Consider the following 22,499-nt stretch of genomic DNA (forward strand, 5'->3'; position numbering starts at 1 on the left):
GCTATTGGCATGTCAAATTGGGTCAGCCACTGACTGGTTCTGTCTGAGGTCACACAGTATAAGCTACAAAGCAGTCTGCAGGCTGATCATTTGGCTGGGCCTGGAGGTGTCCAGGTGAGGCCAACCTATGAACCATATTTGACTGCTGGTAGTTCCGGGCCTTGGGCAACTTAACGAAAGGTACAGGGTTCCCTGAAGCCAGATGCTGCTTGTAGGAAAATCTGAAGCATGGGCCAAGACAGGCCATTCTCATGGAAAAGTCACTGGAAACGGGTTGGGTGGGTCTGAAAGTTGGGTGGGGAAGGATCTCAGGGAATCACCAGGGTAGGGCAAACCAGGTAGAGGGAATCTCAGATATGGGTGCCTGCCTGCCTGCCGCTCTATGACTTTGTGGGGAAATGACTCAGAAAAGGAACAATGGCTTGTGCCAGCACTTCTGTTTGGAAAAAAGCTCACCCCTGTTCTTGCCCTGGTGCCGGAGAGTTCAGTTCCTCCTCATATGTCTCTTGATACTTTTCAAGCTGCTGCTCCCATGCTGGAGCTCAGAGGGAGTGAGTCAGATTAAGTCTGACCCTTAATGCAGGCCCTCTAAGAGGAACCGCATGAGATTCCAGCAGTTTCTGTCTTTCACAGCCTTGATTCCACTGGTTTTTACAGCCAGAAGTTATGGGAACTTGCCTTTCTGGCACTGGAGACCTGGTATGGACTAGGACCCCTTGCTTCCGAGATATCCTTCTGCTTTTTATCCGCCACATGTGGGTGTGGGACCAGCCCGTTCCATGTCCCCACCCTTCCTACCAGTCTCCATGTGGTTTCTCTTTCAATTTCATAGTTGGTTTTTCTTTCCTTCCATACCTGTAGGATTTCCATTTACCTTTATTTCTGATGGTTCTGAATGATGGTGGTTCTATAGTGTAGTTGTAATTTTGATATGGCCATGTGATGAGGTGAGTTGTGTTTACCTAGGCCATCACCTTGACTGAAGTCTGAAGTGACTGCATTTTTAAAAGAATATATTTTATTGATTATGCTATTACAGTTGTCCCATTTTTCCTCCTTTACACCACTCCGCCTGGCACCCCGCTTCTTTCCAGCAATCCCCCCCCCCCCCCTTAGTCCATGCCTGTTTGTCATGTGTGTAAGTTCTTTGGCTTCTCCATTTCCTATACTATTCTTAACATCCCCCTGTCTATTTTGTACCTACCAATTATGCTTCTTTATCCCTGTACCTTTTCCCTTACTCTCCCTCTTCCCCCTCCCAGCTGATAATCCTCCAAATGATCTGTAGACCTATTATTCTGTTCCTGTTCTGGCTGTTTGCTTACTTTTTTTTTAATAGTCAACTTTTGATACTTGTGAATTTGTAGCCTTTTTAATGTTTATGGTTTTGATCTTCTTTTTCTTAAGTAAGTATTGTTAACATTTCATGGAATAATGGCTTGGTGATGATAAACTCCTTTAGCTTTATCTTTTCTGGGAAGCACTATATCTGTCCTTCCATCCTAAATGATGACTTGGCTGGATAGAATAATCTAGGTTGCAGGTCCTTGCTTTTCATCACTTTGAATACTTGCCAGCCCCTTCTTGCCTGCAAAATTTGTTTTGAGAAATCAGCTGATAATCTTATGGGAACTCCTTTGTAGGTAACTCCTTTTCTCTTACTGCTTTTAAGATTTTCTTTATCTTTAACCTTTGACAATTTGATCCTCTTTGGGTCCACCTTGTTTGGGCCTCTCTCTGCTTCCTGGACCTGCATGTCTATTTCCTTCACCAAACTAGGGAAGTTTTCTTTCATTTTTTTTCCAAATAAGTTTTCACTTTTTGCTGCTCCTCTTTTCCTTCTGGCACCCTTATAATTTGGATGTTGGTATGTTTAAAGTTGTCCCAGGTTCCTAAGCCCATCCTCATTTTTTAAAATTCTTTTTTCTTTCTGCTGTTGTAATTGAATTCTTTTTTCTTCCTTGTACTCCAAGTCGTTGATTTGATTCTTGGCTTCATTCTCTCCACTGTTGTTTCCCTGTAGATTTTTCTTTATTTCACTTAGTATGATCTTCATTTCTTCCCTTATATTTTTTTACTGTCCTCAATGAGTTCTTTGAGCATCCTTATCACCAGTGTTTTGAACTCTGCATCTGATAGGTTGGCTATCTCTGTTTCATTTAGTTCTTTTTCTGGAATTTTGTTCTGTTCTTTTATTTGGGCCATATTTCTTAATCTCTTCAGTTTGGCAGTCTCCCTGTGTTTGTTTCTGTGTATTAGGTAGAATGGCTTTCATTCCCTGTCTTAGTAGCATGGTCTATGTAGAAAAGGCATATGTAAATTGTGTGAGGCGGATCCTTAGGTAATTGTCGGGGTGGGGTCACCCACTCATTACTTTGTGGTACTATGTGGGGCAGTGCCTCGGAGAGGGCACAGTGCCACTGCCTGGATTCTGGCGGTGTGTCTAGTCCTCCCCTTTTTCCAGTCACTTAACCTATTTCCCGTATGCAAGTGGCGCCCTTCCAGTTCCTGCCCTAGTGGTGAAACCCAGAGTGGGTAGGTTTGCAGGCATTCTAAGTCTGTGTGGCCCTTTAAGCAGTGGAAATCTGGCAGTTTTTTTCTGCCACTGCAACCCTCCCTGGTTTTAACAGCCGGAATCCTGGGCTATGCAGTCTGGCCTGGGGCTGGGATCTCTTGCTCTCAAGGTATCATCGATTTCTATTCACTGTACATGGGAATATGGGACCCTCCATTCTGCCACTGCCACCTACTCTGCTGCCTCTCTGCACCATACTGCCTCTCTGTGACTCTGCCCTTCCTACCCATTTGGATGAATGTGGCTTCTTTAAATCCTTGATTGTCGGACTTCCATACTGCTCTATTTTCTGAAGATTCTGGGTGTTAATTTGTTTTGAGACCTGGTTGTGATTCTTTCTATGGATGTGCAAAGACACCAAACGTGTCTACCTATGCCTCTGTCTTGACCAGAAGTCCCTCAGTGACTGCATTTTCAAGTCTTAAAGTGTTTGCATCCACTTACAGAATTATGATGGAGTTTACAAATATTAAATTGTTACAAATATTAAAATAGCTTTAAAATAACCCAGGAATATGGCATATTTAGAAATAATAATACTGTCATTTCTCTTTAGATATTTCTTACAGGTTTATTGAAATATATGTCACATACAGAACTAAACCATTTAAACTGTACAGTTAGGGGTTTTTTTGTATATTCAGAGTTCAGTCATCGCTGTAGTCAGAACATTTATGATAATGAGCCGTTGGGTGTCTAGATTTTTTTTTTCTTCTGGGTGAGTGGCTGGGTTGGTGAGAAATCATACAGTGTTTGTCCTTTTGTGACTGGATTATTTCACTTAGCTTAATGTTTGTCTTTAAGGTTCATTCATATTGTAGCATGTACCAGAATTTATTTCTTTTTAAAGGCTGATTTATATTCCATTGCATGTCTGTACCACATTTGTTCATCTGTCACCGACATGCAGGTTATTTCTACCTTTTGGCTATTCTGAATAATGCTGTTAGGAACATGGTTGAACAAACCTCTTTTGAGATCCTGCTGTCAGTTCCTTGGGTGTGTACCTCGATGTGGAATTGCTCGTTCCCATAGTAATTCTGTTTTTGAATTTTGACACCTGCTATATTGTTTTACACAGGGTCTACACCATTTCACCTTTCCTACCAACAGTGCACAAGGGTTCCAGTTTCTTCACATACTTGCCAAAATTTATTTTCTGCTTTTCTGATAGTAGCTGTCCTAATTGGTATGAAGTGGTTTTTTTTTGTTTGTTTGTTTTTGATTTGGATTTCTCTGATGATTAGTGTTGTTGAGCATCTTTTCATATGTTGGCCATTTGTGTGTCAGGTATGGAGTATTATCACCTAAGATTTTTTGCCCATTTTTTCATCAGATTATTTATTTGATTTTTTTATAGTTCTTATATATACTAGATATTAACACCTTATCAGATACGTGATTTGCAGATATTTTCTACCATTCTTTGAGTTGCCTTTTCACTCTATTGCTTGTGTTTTTTAGTGCATAAAAGTTTTTGAGTTTGAAATAGTCCCATATGTCTTTTTTTCCATGGTTGCCTGCCATGTCTGAGAAATCATTGTTAGGACCAATATCATGAAGCTTTTCTCCTGTTTTCTTCTAGGAGTTTTATAAAAGTATTGGGTGTTATGTTTAGGCTTTTAATCCATTTTGAGTTAATTTTTGTCTGTTGTACAAGATAAGGGTCCAGTTTTATTCTTTTGCGTGTGGATATATTCATTTTTCCCAACACCATTTGTTGACGAGACTGTCCTTTCCCCATTGAGTGGTGGTCTTGGTACCCCTGTGGACAATCATTTGACTATATATGCAAGGGTTTATTTTGGGGCTCTATATTCAATTTATTCTATTAATATGCTAAATTATATAACCAGTCTTTAATGATGAATGATTTCTCACATTCCTCAGTTAACTCTCCCCATTGAGTGTGATTCTAGTCAAATAATTTTAACAGATCTATTAGGAACTTTGGACATATTTAAATATCTATTTTAAATCCTTTGTTAAGTACAAGACCTTGGCTATCTTGGGTTCAATTTCTGTTGACTACTTTTTCTTCCCACTATGAATCACAGTTTTCTCTTTTCTATGTATTATCAAGATATTTTATTTACCAAATACTGTCATTTTGAATAATATATGTAGAGATTCTGTATTCCATTGCTTTCTTCTGAAGAGTATTGATTCTTGTTTTAGCAGACACTTGTTACTGAATGATTATTTTGAACGTTATAGGCTTAGTTTTATGCTTTGGTAATGAATATTTGTTGAAAGTCCAAGGTGTTTCTTCCAAGGTGTTTCTAAGTCATCTAAAGTGGTAGGAACGTAGCTTCCTAACTTTATGTCCTGTGGCTTTTTAGGATGAGTGTACAATAGGTCTTATTCTAGGACTTGATCCATAGTCCCAAGGAAAAGCTTTTCTAGTATCTCAGCTGAGTGCCAAGGATTTAAGGAGGGATCTCTAAATTCTGGCAGTCCGTGAGCTTCATTGTTCTCAGCACTGCTTTGTTCTCATGTACTGCTTAACCTTCTTGTATCTGTTTTCTCAACTCTATAGCAGCAGCTGTTTGGTAAGTTTTAGGTGGTCTCGCTCTGTGTATCTATAGCTCATCCACTCTCTGGGTACTCCCATGTGGTCTTCTAGAGGCTTGCCTAGGTTTTTGTATTAACCGTTGCCCTTAATTTTTATTTCTGCCTGATGTATTTTGCTTGGACTTCAGCTCTGTGCCACCTCTGGAAATTTTCCCAGATAGAGTGCTCGGTAATATAATAGGGTTCAGTTTTTCAGGCTTTCTTTTCGTGAGTGTGCACACGCTCTTTTCTGTTGTCTGAAAGCTGTTGTTTCATATATTTTGTCCATTTATTTATTTATCCATCCAGTTTTATAGTTATTTACAGTAGAAGGGCTAATCTGGAAGTCTTGTTACTTCAGCCTAGCTGTAAGAATCTTTTTGAAACTTGACAAAGGATTCTAAAAGTCTTGAAAATACACCTGATGATGAATAAAGAAATTCTGAAAAAGAATGCGAGTGTGGGGTACGTTGTAATGACGTTTACAGCCATTAAATATCTTCTAAAGTTACAGTGTTTAAAAAACTATGGCCCTGGAACAGAAATATGCAGATATATCATTGGGGAAATTGGGGAAAGTGGGGAAGTCTTGGAATTTAGTGCAGATAGTTCCCTAGTTAACTAAAAATCATTCAACTTACAATTTTTGATCCTATAATGGTGAGAAAGCAATACATATTAAGTAGGTCTTCTTTATCAGCTAACAAATGTGGTAATACATTCTTGTGATGTGACTCCCAGTCAGGCATGAGATCACGAGGGTAAGCAACTGATACTGAAATCTACGGTGTACTGTGTAGCCAGCTTTTTTGGATATTGTGTTCAGAGAATCTGTAAGGTAGGCTTGGCTAAGCGATGATGTTTGGTAGGTTAAGTGTATTAAAATGCTTTTTCGACTTAATGGCATTTTCAACTTACAGTGGGTTCTGTTGATGTAACCCAGTCGTATGTTGAGGAGTCCTGTATCTGAAGTGAGTAAAATTTGTCATTTCTCATAGTCTCAGAATGCTAAAAGTCTCTGTAAACAAGATGCAAGTTATTTTCTGAATTACAAATGACGCCATCAAAAAAATGAATGGGCCACCTCCAGTCAAGATGGCAGCGTAGGTAAATGTGGTACTTGAATTCTCCCACATCAAAATTACAGCTAAACTACAGAACAGTAATCATTCAGAACCATCTGAAATCTAGCTGAATGGAAGTTCTGCAACTAGGAATATAAAGAAGAAGCTACATTGAGACTGGTAGAAGGGCGGAGAGGTGGAATGGGCTGCTGCCACACCTACATGTGGTGGATAAATATCGGGAGGGATATCTCGGCTGTGGAAGTCCACCCTGAGGAGGAGGGGTCCCAGCCCCACACCATCCCCCCTAGCCCGGGGTTCTAGTGCCGGGAAGTCCCAATAACTTCTGCTGTAAAAACCAGTGGAGATTGTGGCTGAGTGAGATGGAGGGCTTCTGGAGTCCCAGGCAGTTTCTCTTAAAGCTCCTGTGTATGAACGTACTCAGACTCTACTCCCTGTAAGCTCCAGCATTGGGGCAGCAGCTAAAAAAGGAACCATGGACATAGGCGTAGGAACTGAATTGTCCAGCATGATGGCATAGCTGGGGTGGCAGCCTTCTGCCAGGCAAAAGTGCTGGCAAAGGCCATTGTTCTTTTTCTGAGCCTTCTACTGACACAGCTGGCAGACCAGTGTGAGACTGATAGCCAGTTCACAACCTGGCTATCCCTGTTTGCTCCACCCTGGTGATTCCCTGAGAACCCCACACCACTCAGCTCTTGAGAGCACTCCCAAGCTGTTTCCAGTGGCTTTTCCATAGGAATGGTCTGTCTTGGTTCTTGTTAAGACTTTCCTAAAATCTCTTTTAAGAAAGCAGCATCTGGCCTCAGTGTGCTTTGTACCTTTGGTAAGTTGCCAAAGCCCTGACACTTGGAGCAGCCAACCTTGGTTTGCATTGTGGCCTCTCCTGGGCACCTCGAGGTCCAGCACAGGTAGCAGCCACCTGCAGATTGCTTTGTAGCTGATTCTGGGTTGCCCTGGGCAGAGCACACAGGTGGCAGCTAACGTTGGCCTGTATCTCCTGTGAGGCCCCAGAGCCAGCGCACCCAGTGAACAGCTTCAGACCACCTGGAAGCACCACCTGACCACCTCCACAAGTGACACATTCAAGGGGTGGACTCAGCGAGCACCAGAGCCCCACTGAAGTAAGTCCTTGCTCTGTGGGATGGGCCCCTATACAGCTGATCCTCCACGGTGGTTGATGGTTGCAGTCAGTCCTTACAGCCAGTAGACTTAGGGGTAAACCTCACATCACGTGCTAACATCAATCAAGGCTCAACAACAGAAAGGTGTACACACCCCATGTATGGAGGTGGGGCGGGACCTGTGGTGTCCAAGCTTGGGTGATCAGGGAGCCTGTGCCACTGGACTCTACAGGACACCTCCTATGTTAGGCCACTTTACCAAGCCAGGGAGATGTGGCAGCTCAACCTAATACATAGAAACAAACAAGAAGGCTGCCAAAATGAGGCAAAGAAACATGTACCAAGTGAAAAACAATACTCCAGAAAAAGAACTAAACAAAATAGAGACAAGCAATCTAGTAGATGCCGAGTTCAAAACACTGGTTATAAGGATGCTCAAGGAACTTAGAATTTCAAGAACATAAAAAAGAATACGGAAACCATATAAAAATAAAAGAAGAACTAGTCAGAAATGAGGGATCCTCTAGTTGAAATGAAGAGTAAATCACAGGGAATCAATATTAGAGTAGATGAAGTTGAAAATCAGATCGGCAATCTGGAATATAAGGAAGCAAGAAAAAACACCCAATCAGAACTGCAAAAAAAGAAAAAAATAACCCCAAAACCAATGAAGTTAGCATAAGGAACCCCTAGGACAACTTCAAGGGTAAAGCGTCTGTGTACAGGTCCTTTAAGATGAATTCTCTGGGACTCCAGAAGCCCTTTATCTCACTCAGCCAGAAGAAGAAGAGAGCAAGCAGTTGAAAACTGAGTTGAAAAAATAATGACCGAAAACTTCCCTACCTTGGTGAAGGAAATAGACATAGAAGTCCAGAGGCACAGAGAGTCCCAAACAAGATGAACCCAAAGAGGCCTGCACCAGGACACATCATAATTAAAATGCATATGATTAAAGACAAAGAATCTTAAAAGCAGAAGAAAGCAGTTTGCTACCTATGAGCAGGTGGAGTCATGCTACCTGCTGCTATCTTCTAGGCAAAATTTTGGAGGTAGTGGTTTGGTGATAAAGGGAAGGAGTCTTTATTCAACAGCTACACAATTTTGGAATAACAGCGTTCTACATGCAATAGTCATTTGAACCTATCAGCTAAGGCTAAACTCTCGAACTCTTGAATTCTAGCTTTAATGAGTTAAGGCTATCAATTAAGGATGAAACCTATAACTCATGAGTTCCATTATCATTCTCTTTGTAAGTTTTTAATAACCTTGTTTCTATAAGATTAGTTTACAAACTAAAACAATATAAGATAAAAAAGCTACACAATTTTGGAAGAATGGCAGGCTTCTGCCTCAGCCCATCCCCTCCAGAGCACCCAAAGAAAAGTAACCCTGACACCCTCTGCCAGGTCAGTACAGTCCTAGGATTTGCTTGACTTCCTTCTCCCATTTAAAATACCGTCATTTGGGAAAAGGAGGCGGCTTCAGCATGACCATCCAGGCATCCTTGAGGAAGAGAGGGCTCCAGTCTCTGCCCTACTTCGGGCCCATAATTTCATGCCCACTAGAGGTGTTTAGCTTCTTAGCCAATCCCATTCTAGACTGTTTACCACTGTCTCAGGCATCCTCCTTGTATGGCCCTAGACTGTTTACCACTGTCTCAGGCACCCTGCTTGTACGGCCCTTCCCCTCTCCTCCCCAGTGAATTGATGACATTTCTATCACATACAAGGGAGCTCCCATAAATAAGACTGTCAGCTGATTTCTCAGCAGAAACTTTGTAGACCCAAAGGGATTGGCAACAAATACTCAAAGTGATGCAAAGCAAGGACCTACGACTAAGATTACTCTATCCTGCAAAGCTATCATTTAGAATCAAAGGGCAGATAAAAGGGCTCCCCGGAGAAGAAAAAGCTAAGGGAGTTATAACCACCGAATTGGTATTACATGAAATGTTAAGGGGTCCTTTTTAAGAAGAATAAAAAAAAAGATAAAAAATATGAACACTAAAATGGCAGTAAATATGTACCTATAAACAATTGAATCTTAAAAACAACATAAACAGACAAGCAGAACAGAAACAGGCTCATATATACTCAACATTTTGAGAGTTGCCAGATGTGAGGGGGGTCAGGTGAAAAAGATGAAGGGATTAAGGGACAAATTGGTGGTTTCAGAATAGTCATAGACATGTAAAGTACATTATGGGGAATATAGTCAATAATATTCTAAGAACTATACAGTGTCAGATAGGTATGAGATTTATCAGGATGATCACTTGATACATCATACAGTGTACAGTCACTGGTGTGTACACCTGAAACTAATACATTGTATGTCAGTTGTAATTGAAAAATAAGATTTAAAAAATAAAAAATGTTAATGTGTTCCACCAACAGTGAAAATTATTTATAATATTTCAGGTCATATTACACTGATATTATGGATCAAAAAGAAATTAATCTTATTAATAAGAGATTAGTAATTGATATAAACTAATTACTAATTATAAATATCAATTACTAATCTCTTACTAATAAGATAAATTATTGATATTGATATAAGCAATTAGTGATTAGTAATTGCTTGTATCAATAAGCAGTTAATAGAAGAAGAAATATAAATTACCAGTGAATATCGGGGAGGATGCTCAATATCTCACTTAAATGCAAATCAAATAATAATGTCATTTGACATATTAAGTTGACAGAAATCAGAAATGGTTAATATCCAATGACATTATGGGGGAAATGTACATTGTTACTTGCTTTTTGTGAGAGAAGAACTTGACAGGAGATCTGTGGATCACAGTATCATAAGCAAAAATGAGTATGCATTCTGATCCAGTATGACAGGGCAGTTTCACAAGTAATTATGTATCCTGTCCAACTACTTGGGGTGTTTTATGAGCCTAACTTTAGACTTACAGAAGCAGACTTTTTATGGATCGCTTAGGAATGTTTGCTTAATTTCTCCTCATCTCTCTCTCACATACTTAAAGAATCGTAGATTTATCCAAAAGAATACTCTTAAAAGTGTGCAGATAAAAGTGCATACATGTTTGATGGAGTATTGGGAAAATAATTACAAATAATTACAACAGTATGGTACAATAAAGTGTGGTCTATAAAGGGAATGCTCCATAGAGACAGAATTATACTGGTAAATGAAATAAGTCATGGAAGCGGATGCATAAGCATGGTCATGTGTTTAGGTAAAACTTATTTATGTATTCACATAGAGCGGTCCTGCTTTTCCCTATCTGGTGTTTGCTTTCCATGGTTTCAGTTACCTGTACTCATGTGCAGTCCGAAACTATTAATTGGAAAATTCCAGACATAAGCAATTCCTAAGTTTTAAATTGTGCGCCATTCTGCATACCGTGGTGAAATTTCATGCTGTCCTGCTTTGTCCTCCCTGGGATGTGAATCATCCTTTTGTCCACTGGCTACCCACTCCCAGCCAGTTAGTCACTGGTTATCAGATTGACAGTATAACAGTGCTTGTGTTCAAGTAACCCTTATTTTACTGAATAAATGGCCCCAAACCGTAGCAGTATTTATAATGCCAGAGATAAGTCAGAAAGTGCTTCCTTTAAGTGAAAAAGAGAAAGATCTTGACTTAATAGAGAAAGAAAAATATCATGCTGAGGTTGCTAAGGTTATGGTAAGAACGAATCTTTATGAAATTGTGAAGAAGGAAAAAAAAATTTTGTGCTTTTTTTTTTTTGTCACATCTTTAGTGTAACTCTTGTGGCTTCAAAAGTCAGCCACAGTGCTTAGTTAAGATGGAAGCTGTGGATGGAGGACATGAACAGAATACATGTTCTGAGTAATGACAACGTGTTGTGCCAGAAAGCACTGAGCCTATATGAAGACTTCAGCAAAGGGTTCCCTGAAATGAATGACCTCATTCACATAACTTTTATTACAATATGTTGTTTTAATTGTTCTATTATTGTTGCTAATCTTTTACTGATATGTGCCTAATTTATGAAATAAACTTTATTAAAGGTATATATAAAGGTAAAAATATATATAGTATATATAGGGCTCAGTGCCATTTGCTGTTTTAGGTATCCACAGTGGGTCTTGGATAAAGGAGTACTGTAAATTAAATGGGAGGATATACAAATTTAATAGTGGTTGTATCGAGAGGGACAGACTTACCCTTTTTGTTCTTCTTGTTTGAGATTTTCTGATACAGCTTTGATTTTATTTTATGAGTGTTTTTATACTGGTATCACTTCAAGGAAAATCAAGAACCATGCATTTTTGAAATTGGTATGTGGACAGTGAAATACATTTTGACACTTAGGTAAATTAAGTTAATTGAAACGTTTGGTTAAAGAATATTTTAATAGGGCTTATCTTGGGAGGCCTAAGTGATTTGAATTAAACCATATTTATTATGTAGTATGTGTTCTCAATGTAAAAACAGCATTTTGTTAGGATATTTTGCTTTTTCTAAGTTATGTATTCATAATATCAATACTTTTCTTTTAAGAACCCTCAACAACTAGTACTGCTTCAAATTATCCAGATGTATTAACAAGGCCTTCTCTTCACCGGAGCCATCTGAATTTCTCCACATTGGAATCTCCTGCTTTACACTGTCAGCCCTCCACATCTTCGGCATTCCCAATTAGCAGTTCTGGATTTTCCCTTGTAAAGGAAATTAAAGATTCTACCTCTCAACATGATGATGATAACATCTCAACCACCAGTGGATTTTCTTCAAGAGCTTCTGATAAAGGTGTTCTTGGTATTTGGTAGTAAATAATTTTGGTAGAAAAATTAAATTTCATGGGATAATTTTTTTCTTAGTTTTAATTTTTATTTACTATCTATAAAAATCTAGGGTCTTATAATTAATGCCATTATTATCCATTATGTATTTTTGTTTCAGATATAACTGTTTCAAAAAATACTTCGGTGCCCCCTCTGTGGTCCCCAGAGGCTGAACGTTCTCATTCACTCTCACAGCACACTGCCACCAGCTCAAAGAAACCAGCATTCAACTTGTCTGCCTTTGGGACACTTTCCCCTGTGAGTACTAATTGGAGTTGATTTAATCACATTAGATTTGAATGTTTATTGCTTACAATTTATCATTGTATTTCTGTGCAGTCACTTGGGAGTTCTTCAGTCCTTAAAACAAGTCAGCTTGGAGATTCTCCTTTTTATCCTGGAAAAACAACGTATGGTGGGGCAGCAGGTGCTGTGAGACAGCTGAGACTCCAAAACACACCATATCAGGTTGGTTTGAATAAGAGAAGGTTTTTTAACCTTAATTTTTTTTTTTTTTTTGTTAAATAACTTGGCATTCAAACAGGATTTTGGTTCATTTATTCTTTGATAAAGTGGTAGATGTGTATATCATAATATTTTCATTTAGGGACTACATGACTATTATTTTAGACCTAAGCAAACATTTTATGTTAGATTTGTGTGTGTGTAGGAAGTGTGATTATTAATTCCTTTTTTAAACTATTGAGGTACAAATTACACATAGTAAAATTCACCTTCATTAGAGTATTTGAATTTTAGCAAAGTATATGCAGATATATAACCTTCTGTAATCAAAATATTGAGCATACATTTTCATCACCCCAAAATTTTTGCCTTGTGCATCGCAATAGTCATCCACTCTTTCTACTTCCACCCTCTGACAGCCACTGATCTGTTTTATTTCCCTGTAGTTTTGGTTTTTTTCAGAATGTCATATAAATTTAATTATGTAGTGTATAGTCTTTTGAATCTGATTACTTGTTTAGCATGATGCATGAAATTGACCTATATTTTTGTATATATCAATAGTTACTTTTTTCCCCCCCTGAATTATAATAGTCTGTTTATCCATTCACCAGTGAAAGGATACTTGGGTTATTTCTAATTTTTGGCATTGTGAATAAAGCTGCTGTGAACATTTTGTGTGAACATTAATTATCATTTCTCTTGGGTAAATACCTAGAGGTTTGACTGCTGGCTCTTACAAGAAGTAAACATTAAACTTTATAATAAGCTGCCAAACTGTTTTCCAAAGTGGCTGGTACCACTTAGCATTTTCCCCAATAATGTAAGAGCATTCTGGTCAGCACTTGTTGGTCATCCGTTTTTTGTTTTCTGTTTTGTATTTTAGCCGTTCTAATAAGCAGTGGTGACAACTCCAACTTGCTGTGGTTTTTGACATTGAGAATCTTTTCATGTGCTTATTTGCCATCAATATATCTTTGGTAAAATATCTGCTCAGATCTTTTGTCTTTAAAAATATGGTTATTTTCTTATTAATCAGTTTTAAGAGTTCATTATTCAGGGTATAAGTCCTTTATTAAATATGTGTTTTACTAATATTTTTTATCCTTTTCTCTGGCCTGTTTTAACAGTGTCTTTTAAAGAGGATTTTTCTTTTGATGGTATTTGATATATTGGATTTTTTGTTGTTGTTGTTGTTGTTGTTTTTTTGGTTTTATGGCTCATGCTTTTGGAGTAGTATTGAAGATATTCTTGCCTGACCCAAAGTCATGGAGATTTTTCTCTTATGTTTACTTGTAGAAGCTCTATAGTTTTAGCTTTCAGTTTAGGCCTGTGAATCATTTGAGTGAATTTTTGTATGTGACATGAGGTATGGATCAAGATTCATTTTTTTTAACATATGAATATCTGATTTCTTTAGTACGTACCTTTTGTTGAGAAGACTATACTTTCTCCATTGAATTGCTTTTGCACCTTTGTCAAAATCTCTTGACAATATTGCAGCTCTATTTCTGGACTTTATATTTTCCATTGATCTGTGTATTGATCCTTTTGCCACACTAAACTGTTTTGATTAGTATAGTTTTACAGCAAGTCTTGAAATCAGGTAATAATGAATCCTCCAGCTTACTTCTCTTTCATGTTTGTTTTGGCTTTCCTAGTTCCTTTGCTCTTTCATAATTTTAGAATCACCCTATCAGTTTCTACAAAGTCTACAGCGATTTTGTTGGGGATTATATTGAGTCTAAAGATCAACTTGGGGACAATATGCATCTGAACAAAACTGAGTCTTCATATTCATGAACACTGTCTCACCATTTATTTAGGTCTTTTAAATTTTCTTTCATCAGTGTTTTATAGTATTCATCACACAGACCTTGCACATACTTTGTTAGATTTACATCTAAATATTTCATGTTGTTTGGTATTAGTCAAGAATAAATTGCCCAAATAGTATATTCAATAAGTTGAATTCATAGTTAAAATACCTGCCAGCAAAGAAAACTTCAGGCCCAGATAAATTCCCTGGTGAATTCTATCAAACATTTGGGAAAGAAATTATACCAGTTTTCTGCAAACCTTTTCAGACACTTCCCACCACATTTATGAAGCCAACAATACCCTGATAAAACATACTGAAGACATAAGAAAGCTACAGTCCAGTATTTCTCATGAATTACAGATACAAACCATCTCAACAAATATTTGCAAATTGAATCCAGCATATATAAAAAACACTATGAAATCATGATGAAGTGGGGTATATCCTGGAAATGCAGGATTGGTTCAACATTTGAAAGTTGGTGTTATTTACTGTGTAAATAAAGAATAAAAATTGTATGAACATCTCCACAGGTGCATAAAGCACATTTGGCAAAATTCAACATCAATTGATGACAAAAATTTTCAGCAGACCTAGGAATAAATGGGACTCTTCTTAGTCTCATAAGTCATGCTTACAACAGATCTTCAGCTAACATCATACTAATGGTGGAAGACAGTATTTTCCTTCTAAGACTATAAAGAGAACAAGGATGTCTGCTATCACTGGTACTGTTAAATGTACCACAGGTCCTATCCAACACCAGAAAAAGGAAATATAAGATACATATTGAAAAGGAAGAAATAAAATTATTTTTATTCATAGACAGTATGCTTATATACATAGAAAATCCCAGACATGTCAGAACTTTTAAATGAATTTAGCAGAATCAGAGATTATATAATATACATTAGCAGAAAGCAGTGGGAGGTTTATAACATATTCAAATATGTCAGTGTAAGGCAAATTGCACTACCCTGTGTTTTGTCCTAGGAGTGTCTCTAGGCTCTTAAAAATTCTTTTTCATATATATGTTGTTACGGTACTTAGATTACAGATTTGGACATTTTAAAAATGGAATGATACTTTTAAGTATGTAGACAATCTATGACAGACATAGATAGAAGTTACACAGAAACAAGTATATTTGAAGATATTGTCTTGTCCTTTTTTTTTTTTTTTGAAGACTATTTATTTTTAGAGAGAGTAAGGGAAGGAGAAAGAGAGGGAGAGAAATATCAATGTATGGTTATCTCTTGGGTGCCCACTACTGGGGGGGCCTGGCCCACAATCATGTGCTGTGCCTGGGAATCGAACCAGTGTGACCCTTTGTTTCACAGGCCAGCACTCAATCTGCTGAGCCACACAAAGGTACTGTCTTGTCTTTAGTTTCTTGTTTTCCTAATTAGAGGATATTTTCATAAATAGCAGTCATTTTGAGTCTAATTTCTGAATGTGTTTGTGAAGGGCAGTATTTTGTTATTTAAGGAAGTGCAAACTTGATTTTGGAGTTACACAGGGAGTATTTCATTTCCTTTTCTTTTTTTTCCTTTTTATGAAATTTATTGGACTGACACTGGTTAACAAAGTCACACAGGTTTCAGATGCATAGTCCTATAACACATCATCTGTACACTGTTTTGTGTGTTTACTGCCCCAAGTCAAGCACAGGGATTTTACTTGAAAGCTTAAACTGGATTGTATTATTTTTTTTAAAAAACCGTATTTTACAGTTAAAATAGTTTAGCACATTAGTAGAAGACAGATGATGCAAACCCATTTGTAGAATAGTTCAAGGCAGAGTATATTTCTGTTAGTTCCTCTTCTCTTTCTTATGATGAATCCTATACTTTTTAATGCTGAATCCTGACATAATTTGAATCCTTCTCAACACAGGCTTCTAAATATTTATCATTGACATTTGGTATGAATCTCTTTGCTTTTTCTTTCTAAAAACGTTAAGAGTTTTAAGGTATAATAAAGATTCTCTGATTTCCATTTTATTGATTAGTGAACTAAGGCCCCAAGAGACCAGTGGCCAGTAGAATCCAGTGACAGGACAGAAAACCATAATTTCCTATGGGATTTTAATGTTGCCTCACGTCTGCCAAAGCCTCTGGCCTGAACAGCAGTCTTAATGGGCACCAAGTGATTAATAAAACTATTGTAGGATATTTAGCTATTCTGAAAATACAATGAATGGTATTAGATAGAGAAATGTTAAAGTTCTTTGATTCAGTTTTTCAGTTATTATGAGCTCTTTCTATAAACTGGGTTATAATTTGATTATAGTAGATCTTTTTTAAAATTAAACGTTGCCAGACTACTTCAATTTGTGATAGTCACTTGGTTATTGGAATGTGGTGTAATGCATTAATGAGAAAAGGAAGTAATTTTATCGGAATTTGTAAACATTGTTTTTGTATTAAAGGATACTTGACTACCTATCAGCTGATTTCCTTAACTCCAGTTTTAAGAAAGTTAAAAGTCATTTATTAGGAAATAGCCTGTGTATTTAAATTTTTTTCTTATATTTGAGAAACAAGTTTGTTTAAAACCTTAAATTTTCATCACTGTAGAATCTAGAGTCTGTTTTCACTTATCTTGGAATTTACTATAATTAAAAAAATTGGTAGAGCGAGAAACATTGATTTGATGCATTTATTGGTTGCTTCTAATATGTGTGCCTTGACTAGAGCTCTAACCTGCAACCTTGGTGTATTGGGATGATGCTCTAGCCAGCTGAGCTACCCAGCCAGAGCTAATTAAATTGTCATTAATTTAGTGTTCTTTGATTTAAATATTAGGGATAGATTAAGCTAATGCTGGAATGTTTTACCATATCATAATTTTTTCTATTTAACATAGCTGGGAGAGCTTTAGAGTAGTGCATGCTATATTGTACCATTTTTTTTTTCCCATTGTAAAAGTGGTTTATTGGCAGAGAATTGGATTTTCAATAAAGGCATAAAGAAAAAAGTTAAATATACAGCTAATGACACTACCTAGAGATAAATTAACACTGTTGTGCTTTGGCTAGCCATTCTATTGTGTAAATATTTTTACTTTTTGAAATATGTGCTTTAAACACTTACCATTCCAACAAATAATACAAATTTTACTTTGTAGGCACCATTCAGAAGACAGATGAAAGCTAAGCAACTCAATGCAGAATGCTATGGTGTGACTAGTTCAACAGCTCGGCGAATATTGCAGTCTTTAGAGAAGATGTCAAGCCCTCTAGCGGTAAATTTTTAAAATCACAATTCAAAGCAGAAGTGTGACAAAATTTGAGTTTGGTAAAAATCTTAATTTTGTTATTATTTCAACATTAACAGGATGCAAAAAGAATTCCATCTGTTTCTTCTCCACTGAATTCTGTAAGTTGACTTTTTAACCTTTTAAAAGAGATATATTTTTATATATTGGTAATAAAAGTCTTATTTTTTAGTTTGCCATCAGTTCTAATAGTATTTTATTTTTTCAGCCTCTTGATAGGAGTGGGATAGATTCCACCACAGATTTTCGGCCTAAAAGGGAAAAGGTAAAACTTTTTTAGGACTCATTTTTGTAAAATGTGAGCAATTTCGTTTTATTTATTTTTAAATTGGCAAATACACAAATTGAATTTAGTTGATAGTCATAGGGAACATGCTTGAAAAATAAGATTTTTTTAAATTGCATGTTGTTGCCTCTTGTGAGGGAGGGCGTTAGCATAATGTCCTATATATGTAGTAAGAGCTCGGTCATTATGTTTTGGTTATTTGGCATTTTCAGCTTCAGCACCTGACAGTCATTTATGAGTAACTCTTACCTGTTGATAAATAAAATAAGGAGTGAACAGCACTTGTAAATTCAGTGAACTGAAGCGCTCACTGAACATAGTGATTTTTGAAAACTTTCCTCATTAATAAACATTAGGTCAAATTTATAGTGCGTAATAGAATTTCAAGTTGGCATATCTTCCATTAGTTAGCCAAAAGTGCTCTTCCAAGATACCAGAGCTATTAAAACAATATAATATAGGTTATATGTTGATAGACTTTTTTAGTGTATTCTATTTCGTTAAAAATTAGCTTTGGAGATTACTGTGGAAAAAAAATAGAATGGCTTGATAAGGTTAAAAAGATACTTTTTGTTAGTTTCTTTTGTGGCTAGTTAAGTGTCCTTCAGGGGAAGCAGGTTCCCAGATCCTTACTTGTGGAAGTATTTATTATGACACCAAGTTCCCTCAGAAGTAATTGATTAAAATTACCATAATTCTCTGAATTAATTTGGGGACTGTATTTGAGATATTGATAAAATATTTATATTGAAATTCTTTTTTTATTGTTTATTCTATTACAGTTGTCCCTCCTCTCCCTGTTTGCCCCTACCTCTCCACTCAGCCTGAAATTCTAATGTAGAGAAGAAAGTTGAAATTGAGTTTTTTCCTTGGGATAGTGTTGTTCCTCAATTTTTAGAATTATCTAGACATTTTTAATCAGGCAAGAGAGACTCCATTATTAGCTGCTGCGATGGGATTAATCCATTAGCTGCTTTTCTCAGATTCCCATTTTATATTAGATTGCATAAAAAGAAGTAAGTTTTAAAAACTATGCCATAATAGAAGTTCTCATCAATAAAAGTTTTTATTAATGGTTGCATATAATACCAGTAAGTGACTGTTAAGAATTGTAAAGGCCAGGTAACAATATTGTAGTTCATGTTTCATGCATGTAATCAGAACAGTGTATAAAATAGACTGTTTCATTGAGTTGTAAGATCACACTTGTGATGAGGATTTAGGGAAGGGCTAATAACCATACTGAGGCTTTGCCTAGAAAATCAGTGCTGTTCGCAGCTGCTGTTGAGTGAATGGATTGCATTCATAGTATTACAATCTTTGGACAGAGTATAAGTTTAAATCAGCAGGATTTTCACTGTGTTTCAGTGTAGCAAAAGATTGTTGAAAAAACACTTGTTGTACTTAGATAATAAAGCCAGTTCATTTTAAGATTTGGAATTCTTAACAGAGCTTTACTAATTAGACTTAAGTTGTAAGAATTTTGGTTTGGTTTTTAAATAACAATAGAGAAAAATTAACTTGGAGAGAAATTTGCTCACATTTTTAGCAATTAAAATGTTTTCATTGCTAGTTTAAAAATATCTGTAGCTGAAGAAAATTTAGATAGTAATTGGGGGGAAATGTGGCAAAATCACTTTTAGTTTATATACTTGAAATTCATCTGGTAAAAGCTTAGGTTTGTGAAAGTTTTTTTTCCCCCCCCCAATTGGTTCTAGACAGACAGAGAGAGGAAAAAAATACTGATTTTTTTTGTTGTTGTTCCACTTATTTATGTATTCATTGGTTGCTTGGTGTATGTGACCTGACCAGAGATCTAACGTGCAACCTTTGTGTGTTTGGGATGAGGCTCTAACCAGCTGAGCTACCTGACCAGGGCATGTGGAACAGTTTTAAATATAGTTCCGATTTTGGATGTGTACACATATGTGTGAAAAGACAGTAAGTCTGGAATAAAATAGTCTACAAAACCATCTGGGAATTTTGTGTGTGTGTGTAAATAAACACACACACACACATACACACACACACACACACACTTGGTTATGTTACTATTAGTTTTCTTTTAGTAATTATTTACATTTACTGGGTATTTCTCTGGGAAGTACTCAGTCTCTAGGTCATACTAGCTTTGCCAAATAATTTTTAGCTATGCATCACTGATAATATATGAAAATGAAAGTTTGTCCTTAATTTTTTTTTTTTTAACTATAAGGTGATCTGTCAGTATCCCCCTGTTCAGAGACTCATGACCCCAAAGCCAGTATCCATAGCAACAAATCGAACTGCTTACTTTAAACCATCTCTGACTCCATCTGGTGAATTAAGGAAGACTAATCAAAGAATAGATAAAAAACACAGTGTGAGTATGTGTTTATTTTCACAAGTCTTTGAATATTGATTAAAATGAATAAGAATATATAATATAATATAGAAGTACTTTACTATTGCAGTCTACTAAGATAATGCTTACAGATTATGAATTAGTGATGATTATGAAATAGAATGCTTTAAAATGGCAAGGAACCTTAATTAAATCCGAAATTCATGTTTACTAGTAAATACTAGCATGTACTAGTGATTTTAGATTAAATAATTTTGCCAGATTTGCTTTATCTGTGTGTTTTGTTTGTGTTGTTGAAGTATCTAAAAATAAATTTCAGACATCATATCTGTTCATCTCTAAGTACTTTGGCATGCATTTTCTAAGTACTTTTTGTTTTATTTTACAATTACAGTTTATACTCAGTATTATTTTTAGTTTTAGGTGTCCAGTGTAGATGTTAGACAATCAAATACTTTACAAAATGACCCTTTTGCTATTTCAAGTACCCCTCTGGCACCATACATATTTACCTCAGGATTATTGACTATGTTCCCTATGCTGTACTTTACTCCCCCATGGCTATTTTGTAACTACCAATTTGTACTTAATCCTTTCACCTTTTTCCTCCAGCTCCCCAACCACCTTCCTCTCTGGCAACCCATCTCTCTGTTCTCTGTATTTATGATTCTGTTTCTGTTATGTTTGTTTATTCTGTTCTTTAGATTCCACATAGAAGTGAAATTATAGGGTATTTATCTTTGTCTGACTTATTTCACTTAGCATAATACCCTCTAAGTTCATCCATGCTGTTGCAAATGCTAAGAGTACCTTCTTTTTTTTATGGCTGATTAATATTCCACTGTATATATGTATTACAACTAAACTCATCTTTGGATGGGCACTTGAATTGCTTCCCTATCTTGGCTATTGTAAATAATGTTACAATAGCCAAGGGGTGCATGTATCTTTTCAAGTTAGTGTTTTGGATTTCTTCAGATATATAAAGAAGTGGAATCACTGGGTCATAAGGCAGTTCCAATTAAAATTTTTTGAGGTATCTGTACTGCTTTCTACAGTGGCTGCACCAGTCTGCCTTTGCACCAACAGGGCACGAGGATTCCCTTTTCTTCACATCGTTGCTAACACTTGTTTGTTGAGTTATTAATGATGGCCATTCTGACAGGAATGAGGTGTTATCTCATTGAGGTTTTAATTTGCATTTCTTTGATGATTAGTGACCTTGAGCGTCTTCTGATATGTTTATTGGGTGTCTATATGTCTTCGTTGGAGAAGTGTCTATTCAGGTCCTCTGCCCATTTTTAACTGGATTATTTGTTATTTTGATGTTGAGTTGTATGATATCTTTATTAATTTTGGTTATTAACCCCAGTGGGATGTAATGTTGGCGAATATCTCCTTCCATTCAGTTGGTTGTCTTTTCATTTTGTTGATGGTTTCCTCTTCTGTGCAAAAACTTTTTAAGTTTGATGTAGTCCCATTTGTTTATTTTATTTTATTTTTTCATTTCCTATGCCTGAGGAGATGTGGAGATGTATCAGAAAAAAATATTTCCAAGAGAAATGTCAGATATTACTTCGTATGTTTTCTTCTAGGATTTATATTGTCTTGAGTCTTACATTTAAGTTTCAGTTCATTTTGATTTTATTCTTGTATACAATGTAAGAAGGTGGTCTAGTTTTTCTTTCTTTGCATGTATCATTTCAGTTTTCCCAACAGCATTTAATGAATAGACTGGGTTTATTTCCCCCCACATTTTTATTATTTTTTTCCTATTACTGTTTATCTCCCCAGCCCCTCTTCTACCTCCACCTACACCCCTCCCCCTGCAGTCACCACACATGAATATAGACTGTCTTTACCCCACTGTAGGTTCTTGCCTTTTTGTCATATATTAGTTGACCATATAGGTGTGGGTTTATTTCTGGGCTCTGTATTCTGTTCCATTGATCTGTGTGTCTTCTAATGTCAATATAATGTTTTGATTACAGTAGTCTTGTAATATAATTTGATATCAGGTAGCGTGATATACCTTCAACTTTGTCCTTTTTTCCTTAAGATTGCTGTGTCTACTCGGGGTCTTTGGTGGTTCCATGTAAGTTTTTTGATTATTTGTTCTAGTTCTGTGAAAAACACCATTGGTATTTTGGTAGCTATTTCATTGAATCTATAGATTGCTTTG

The 22,499-nt window shown here is 36.5% G+C and overlaps 1 protein-coding gene across 3 annotated transcripts in view; it reads left to right on the plus strand.

Moving 5' to 3' along the window:
• NUP153 (nucleoporin 153) overlaps positions 1-22,499 on the plus strand; it is a 74,304-nt gene that overhangs the window by 16,006 nt on the left and 35,799 nt on the right. For 2 of the 3 annotated variants that reach the window (XM_054591857.1, XM_054591854.1), the window contains exons 3-9: positions 11,838-12,086; positions 12,240-12,379; positions 12,461-12,589; positions 17,538-17,654; positions 17,747-17,788; positions 17,896-17,952; positions 20,189-20,335. In XM_054591857.1, coding sequence (XP_054447832.1) covers positions 11,838-12,086; positions 12,240-12,379; positions 12,461-12,589; positions 17,538-17,654; positions 17,747-17,788; positions 17,896-17,952; positions 20,189-20,335 — 881 coding nt within the window. Of the gene's footprint in view, positions 1-11,837; positions 12,096-12,239; positions 12,380-12,460; positions 12,590-17,537; positions 17,655-17,746; positions 17,789-17,895; positions 17,953-20,188; positions 20,336-22,376; positions 22,413-22,499 lie in introns of all 3 variants that reach the window. The other variant, XM_054591855.1, reaches the window with a different exon arrangement.

This window comes from Pteronotus mesoamericanus, unplaced genomic scaffold (genome assembly GCF_021234165.1).
Source record: "Pteronotus mesoamericanus isolate MK-2021 breed Mesoamerican mustached bat unplaced genomic scaffold, CSHL_Meso_final scaffold_31, whole genome shotgun sequence".
NCBI classification, from domain to species: Eukaryota; Metazoa; Chordata; class Mammalia; order Chiroptera; family Mormoopidae; genus Pteronotus; species Pteronotus mesoamericanus.